Source organism: Ylistrum balloti, unplaced genomic scaffold (assembly GCF_031769215.1).
Source record: "Ylistrum balloti isolate Yb309-2 unplaced genomic scaffold, AGI_CSIRO_Ybal_v1 Utg370450, whole genome shotgun sequence".
Classification (NCBI taxonomy): domain Eukaryota; kingdom Metazoa; phylum Mollusca; class Bivalvia; order Pectinida; family Pectinidae; genus Ylistrum; species Ylistrum balloti.
This window is the reverse complement of record NW_026782299.1, coordinates 4,047,445-4,054,823: the sequence shown is the minus strand read 5'-3', so window position 1 is coordinate 4,054,823 and position 7,379 is coordinate 4,047,445. Positions and strand designations below refer to the sequence as shown.

The window sequence follows — 7,379 nt, the reverse complement described above, 5'->3', positions numbered from 1 at the left end:
CTGTGAAAATGGAAAAAAATTAAAAACATTGAATTTTCAATGGCTTTCCAAGATATTAAATGAAACAAAGACAAAATTGTGGTTTTACATGCAGAACTGTTGTATGATGCAGGCCTTCAAATTCCTTTTCATATGTTTCTTTGAGTTAAATTTGTTAAACTGGTTGTAACACATTATAATGATAGTTCAGTCCTTAGTTTTTCCAATGTCAATTTCAGTTTATGCAGCGGAGTGCAATACGCATAGAGAAAGAGCTGAATGAGGAAGAAAACAAAGACATTGATGATGAGCATTGGGTTTTGGATCTTCCAGCAACACAGACATTGGAGTTTGTATATGAACTAATCACTGGTTTCCAGAGTTTCTTGTTAAATATACATTAAGGATTTTTTTGCATAATGATGGAAGTACCATAGTGACATGTAGCTATCTTGCTTGATGGTATTTTTAGGCATTATTAGACTGATAAGGAATTTGCAGCATTGTTTTATTAAAATTTCCAGATAGATTTTACCTGATAGAACACATTTGTACCACACACGTCTATCAGATGATTAGACATGGATTGGAACTTGATGACTTCTGAATTCTCTACTTAGCTCTTAATTTCATTTTTGAATTTTTCAAAATACAATTTTTAATACATTCCTCAATTGTTTATTTAGATTGTAAATTCAGTATGAAACTGGCAAATTCTGTATGTGGTACAGTGTAGAATGTTTTATAACATTAGGATTTCCCAATGAAATTTTTGTTCCTGCTGACCTAGAGTACCTGGTACATGTAGTTTTTAGCTAATTGCATCAATTACAGGTACCTAAAAGTTATACATGATTAATCTATATTTACAAATGTTGTTTTCAGGAATAAATACATCTTTGAACCAAGTCTTGTGAGAATTGAAAATCTTCAATATGGGAGAATGTCCTACTGTGGTTTCAACCCAGAAATAGAGGTAAGGAGATTATTACATCACATGAACACATGTCCTATCTTAGTTGACTACATGTATACATGGTGATTACAGGTTGGAGGTGCTCTAAAGATGTTCAGTTGTATGTCATCCACAAGTTTGATTACACATGAAGGCTGTTTGATCCATAGGTTTTTATAACTTAGGAATACCTCTACACATTTTCTATGTATGTAAACAAAAATTGATGGAACTATATTACAGTATGTCAACCGATTCCTATATTCCTGTATTCTATATTTTCCTATATTTTGGTTCAAAAACCAATATTTTGAAAGACCTCCTATATTTTCCTAATTTTTGAAAAATTTTCCTATATTTTTAAAGAAATTTGTCGCCGATAAATGAAGAGATTGTAAATATTTCTTTGATACTGCTTTTGGCTTCTTTATTTTATAAGTTAGAGAATTCTTAAGTCTTTAACAGCATCACCAGCCACCAGAAAATGATTCAGTGCATCTCTTTATCACCTGTATGGGCACCTTGCAAGGCAGTACAACAGGATATTGGCCTTTTAGGTGCCCATTCAGAAATGATGATGGTGAGCTATGCAGTAGCTCTCTGTCTGGATTGTGATGCTGTTGAAGTGAATAGTTATTTTAAGGTAGTTTTTAATCATTGATTAATATAGAAACAGTAAGTGAAGGTAAGAATTGTTAGTATAATTGCCTTTGAATGAAATTATTTTTGTTTGGAAAACTCCTATATTTTGCCTCAAAACTAGCAAAAAACTTCTATATTTGTTGAAAAATTATTCCTATATTCCTCCTATATTTTGAAGAAGACATGGTTGACAGCCTGTAGTATGGGATTGTCCATCCGTCAGTCTCAGATAAACTTTTATTTCTCTTTGAAAAATTAAAAAATGATCTCTTTAAAAGTTCCAGAGTTTTATCGTCATGACTTGGTATTGTTTCCTGATTCCAAATGCTTCGGAACAGTTATTGCCCTTTACTAACATTTTAATCTTGTCTGGAGATCTCTTCCCTCAGTTGTCTTTGAAACATAACCGTCTTTATGAATACAATATGAAGTTATGTTTTCTAATACATTCCCATTTTAGATTTGAAATTTTGTGGAAATTTTCTTTTACATAGAGGTTTCTTTTCTTTGTTTTTGTCCGATCTCTTTGATACTTAGTGTACTTAATCATATGAACATGCTGTGTTTTCTTTATATCTCTTTGTTTTGATGATATTTTGAAGTTGCAATTTCCTATTTTTAACTTTTCCATTATATGATTAAATATCCCCTCCCTCAATTTTCAACCAAATTGTTTTAAATTTTGTAGGCTTTCTATGTATAATTTTCATTTAATGATTATTGTTTGATTTCTCTATTTTATATATTTTAATGCATGGGACGAGTGCATATTGTTCTGCCCTAAAATACTTTTATCTCATATGGCTGGAATACTCTCTTATGTATTTTTCAATTTCAAAAAATTAGATATTTTCTATAAAACATTTTGGATTTGTTGTCAGAAACTGATGAAACGTCACAATAGTGCAGTAGAGTTAGATGCAGCAGAAGTGAAGGAGAAGGAGATAGGTGTGGAGGAAGAAGAAATGGCACACAGGTACAGAGAGGATTCATTATTTTATCTGTAAATGGCAAAGTCTTAGTGATTTGACTGAAAGTCTCTAAACCTTCATGTACTTCAAGACTTTGAGAAGAAAAAGTTCATTTAACTAGGATAATTTAGAATACTACAAACATAACTTTATTTATTTTACTTTATGATTAAAATCATTGTGTATTGGATCAATTAAACATAGCACTGAAGTCCTACAGGTGTTCCTTGAGTTCATATTTGTGTTTACCTGTATGCTACAGACAATAGTTCAAATGCTTCTAAATTTAGATTTTTACAGTGAAAATAGGATCATTGATTTGATGAACTGGTGGCTCAGCCTTGTAAATAGAATTGTTGATTTCATTACTTAATGAACTGATGATATCATTAAGATTCAATACCTAAATTTCTGTTAATTCATCGTAAGCACTATTTATATTGTAAATGAATTATAATGATAACCGGAGGAAGATGTTTGGTAATATCATCATCGAAAGGGCTAGAGTTCCATTGTTTCTATGCTTTTATTTCCATGTGTAAGCAACACTTACTCATGCCTATTGTATTCAGTCAAGCTTGAAAAGAAAGGGAAATAATTGTTGGGGTGAAAATGATTAGATTGCTTTATAGATGACTGTTTATTCAACTTCCCAAAGTCTTGAGTAAACAGTTTACTAGGCACCCTGTTTCCGTCACTCTTGTTATTTAGTTTTTCAAAAGTACCAAAAACTTTCCATAAAACCACTTTTTTTATTGTAGCTGTTGAAAAGTTATTTAGTTTTTCTAAAGTACCAAAAACTTTCCATAAAACCATTTTTTATTATTGTAACTGTTGAAAAATAACTAAAACGAATGTAACAACCACTTTCTGTGTATCCTGTACTTGCCTTGCCTGGAAGGCTTCAACTGCATCAAGAAAGAAAGTTAAATGAGCTTTTTCACAGGTTATATCACTGAGTCTTAATGCTGCAGTATACAAGTGTACATTTTAAATGTGAGCTTTTAAAAGGGACTAAATGGTTAGATTTTCATTTCATAACTGATAAAAAGCATTATAGCATTTTAATATCTGTTAAAAGTTGTGCACTTTCTGTTAATTATAATATTTTAAGGTTTGCATAACCATTTTATTGAAAATGTCAAAGAAATGAAATAAAATCGTAGGAACCCAACCCAAATTCATATCATTATCGAGAATGTAAACAATGTGAATGAAAAATTTAGAATTCATAGCAAAGCAGCGATAAGTTTCCGAAAAGTCATGTGATAAACTCAGACATCTCCAATTCCGAAAAGTCATCTCCGATTCTGAAAAGTCATGTGATAAACTCAGACATCTCAGATTCTGAAAAGTCATGTGATAAACTTAGACGTCTCAGATTCTGAAAAGTCATGTGATAAACTCAGACATCTCAGATTCTGAAAAGTCATGTGATAAACTCAGACATCTCTGATTCTGAAAAGTCATGTGATAAACTCAGACATCTTCGATTCTGAAAAGTCATGTGATAAACTCAGACATCTCTGATTCTGAAAAGTCATGTGATAAACTCAGACATCTCAGATTCTGAAAAGTCATGTGATAAACTTAGACATCTCAGATTCTGAAAAGTCATGTGATAAACTCAGACATCTCTGATTCTGAAAAGTCATGTGATAAACTCAGACATTTCAGATTCTGAAAAGTCATGTGATAAACTCAGACATCTCTGATTCTGAAAAGTCATGTGATAAACTCAGACATCTCTGATTCTGAAAAGTCATGTGATAAACTCAGACATCTCCCATTCTGAAAAGTCATGTGATAAACTCAGACATCTCCCATTCTGAAAAGTCATGTGATAAACTCAGACATCTCCCATTCTGAAAAGTCATGTGATAAACTCAGACATCTCTGATTCTGAAAAATCATGTGATAAACTCAGACATCTCCCATTCTGAAAAGTCATGTGATAAACTCAGACATCTCCAATTGTGAAAAGTCATGTGATAAACTCAGACATCTCCCATTCTGAAAAGTCATGTGATAAACTCGGCCATCTCTGATTCTGAAAAATCATGTGATAAACTCAGACATCTCCGATTCTTAAAAGTCATGCGATAAACTCAGACATTTCCGATCAAAAAAATAAAAGAAGGATCAACAAGTGTTCGTTTAAATCTGATACTCTTTCTCACGTTTTCTCAAAATGTTATAATTTTGTGAATTGCCTAATTGTAAGTATTACGATATTTGCCCAAAATCAAATGCATGGAAAAAAAATAACAAAATGTAACCATTTAGTCCCTTTAAACACCTTGAATTTATTTGCTGTTCCTGAACATTGATAAATATCTGACTGGATTGTTCACATCTATTCACTTCTGTACCTGGTATTTGTTATCTTTCTGTTCTAGATATCAGTCGTTATTTGGGACGATAGCAAAGAAATTCAGCAGCAAAAGAAACCGAGGACAAGTAGAAGAAAATTCATCTAATTTGGAGGAAAGTCACCAGAAATCTAAAAAACGGAAATTCATCAAACCAGCTGATGATTGATGATCAATTATAATTACTGGATGTATGTTAAGTAGATCTCACACTAGGAGGTGGGGTCAATTGTTGCCAGATCTAAGTTAAGGAATCTTTGAAATATGTCTTTCATTTTCACTGAAACGTTATGGTATGGTCATTGATCAAGTTTTTTAACTGCATGTATGAGTATTGCGGTTATGAAATATCAGTGCATAATTTAAAATTATCTTTGACCACACCTCTGTTCTTGTATATGGACAACCAAAATCGTTTAAGTAATATCTAAACTTTAAATGTAACTGAGTTTTGTTTGACCCTGTACTTTGATAGTTACGAGTACAGTCAAACCTATCTTAAAGCCACTTCTGCATGAAGGCCACTTGTTTTTAATTGTCATTTGTTTTTCATTCCTGACATAATACAATTCATGGTAAATGAGCTTCTATATAAAGCCCACTTGTCTATAAAGACCAATTTTCTCTGTTCTCCTTAGTATTATTTATAGACAAGTTTGATTGTGTATAGCTGATTACTATATATGAGATGACAAAAATTGAGAATACAATGGAGAAAGGCAGTTCTTTATAATGAGTAAATAGAAATTTTAATTTTCCTGATTCAGTGTATAAGACTGTAAGAGTGGATGTGTTGTTGTTGTTGTTATGAAATTGGTGATTATTTGGTCATTTTAAGAGCATCAACTATTTTACATATGATATAGGAAGCTAAATATTATATATGTCATTGCTGTTGTATAAGTTCATGCAATTGTATGTATACATATTACATATGATATAAACATGGAAATGAAATTGTCATTGCTGTTGTATAAGTTCATGCAATTGTATGTATACATATTACATATGATATAAAGATGGAAATGAAATTACAATTAACATGATCCATCTACTGTATTGAGTTTTTATTACAACATGACAAATGGTTTCGTCTCAAACTAAATACACTTGTTTTCTGAATCACAAACTGAAATTGCAACTGTTCAAACTTTGGAAAGATTGTATGATGAAATACACATACATTTGTTTATGAATATTGATGAGATCTCAAAAGGATCTTGATGCCAACCATTGTTTAATTCATTTATTCTTTGAAACTTGGATCTTTTCCCTTCTTTCCTCAGTTCTTGCTCTTCATTATATGAAATTTTAAAATTCTCCAAGAAGTAACGATAATATCCTTTGTCAAACTATTGATTTCTCATGGCCATTTTGCTTTTCTGATCAATCCCAAACTCAAAAACTAGAAAAGAAGAGGAACCTACATATGATTTAGAAAAAAAAATCCATCTACAGTATTCCAGGGAAAAGGCCCCTACCTTTCAGCTATTTTGTTTGTGAATCCATTCCAAAACCAAAAGGGTATGAGGGATCAAGGGGAAACCTTCATACAAAATTCATCTAGTACTTCTCAAGATACTTTGAAACAAAATTTCATTGTCATAATTCAAGATGGCTAACTTTCGGCCATTTTGTTTTTCTAATTAGTTCCAATACCAAAAGGGCACAACTAGTGACCAAGAAGTAACCTACATATTGAGCTAGTTACATTTAATTCTCCGTGAATAGCAATAACAAACTTTCATTTTCAAAATCCTAGTTGGTCAGACATTTTGGTTTTTATTTGGCTGCTATCTGGTGATGGGGTATTCAAATTGCCTATGTCTGTGGTCCATACATCAGCAATTTTTTTATTCCTGTTTCTTGAGAATTACGGAATAGATCATATGTAGGTTCCCCTTTGTCTCTTAGTTGTGCCTGTTGAATTTTGGAACTGATTAGAAAAACAAAATGACAACGAAAATGGATGAATCTTTTTTCAAATTTCATATGTTTGCTACTTGGTACCTAGTTGTAACCGTTCGATTTTGGGACTGAATTGCTGAGAGGCTGCCATCTTTGAATATTAAAGGTTTTTTTTTATTACAATTTAATATGTATATTCCACTTGTGCCCGACTTGTCCCTTTTTATACGCCCGTCAAAAGACGGGACGTATTATGTTTTCACGCGGAAGGGCCGGCGGGCGCACATAGGTTTCCGTTCGATAACTTGAATATTTTTTACAGATTAATTTGAAACAACACATGAAGGTTTATTACCATAAAAGCCAGGTCAAGGTCGATAACAAAATTTTTTTCGACAATTATTTACAGAGTTATGGCCCTTGGTACGTTTGCAAATTAGGTTTGGTTGCTCAACTTAGGACGGGCGTATTTTGTAACGCTTGCGGAACTCTTGTTTCATTTTTAGATTGATCAGAACAGATTAGAAAAACAAAATGGTTGACACACGGCCA

At 32.1% G+C, this 7,379-nt stretch overlaps 1 protein-coding gene across 1 annotated transcript; it reads left to right on the top strand.

Moving 5' to 3' along the window:
* Nucleotides 1-215: 215 nt before the first annotated feature.
* LOC132555021 (M-phase phosphoprotein 6-like) lies at nt 216-5,969 on the top strand. The gene is made up of 4 exons (XM_060219356.1): nt 216-328; nt 865-955; nt 2,458-2,552; nt 4,947-5,969. Exons 1-4 carry the CDS (start codon nt 222-224, stop codon nt 5,086-5,088), a joined length of 435 nt encoding a protein of 144 aa, XP_060075339.1. The 5' UTR covers nt 216-221; the 3' UTR covers nt 5,089-5,969.
* Nucleotides 5,970-7,379: the final 1,410 nt, after the last annotated feature.

Coding starts and splice junctions, on each gene's coding strand:
- LOC132555021 (XM_060219356.1), top strand. CDS start 222: ATGCAGCGGAGTGCAATACGCATAGAGAAAGAGCTGAATGAGGAAGAA. Junction 956..2,457: donor GTTTCAACCCAGAAATAGAG/GTAAGGAGATTA, acceptor ATTTGTTGTCAG/AAACTGATGAAACGTCACAA. Junction 2,553..4,946: donor GAAGAAGAAATGGCACACAG/GTACAGAGAGGA, acceptor TTTCTGTTCTAG/ATATCAGTCGTTATTTGGGA.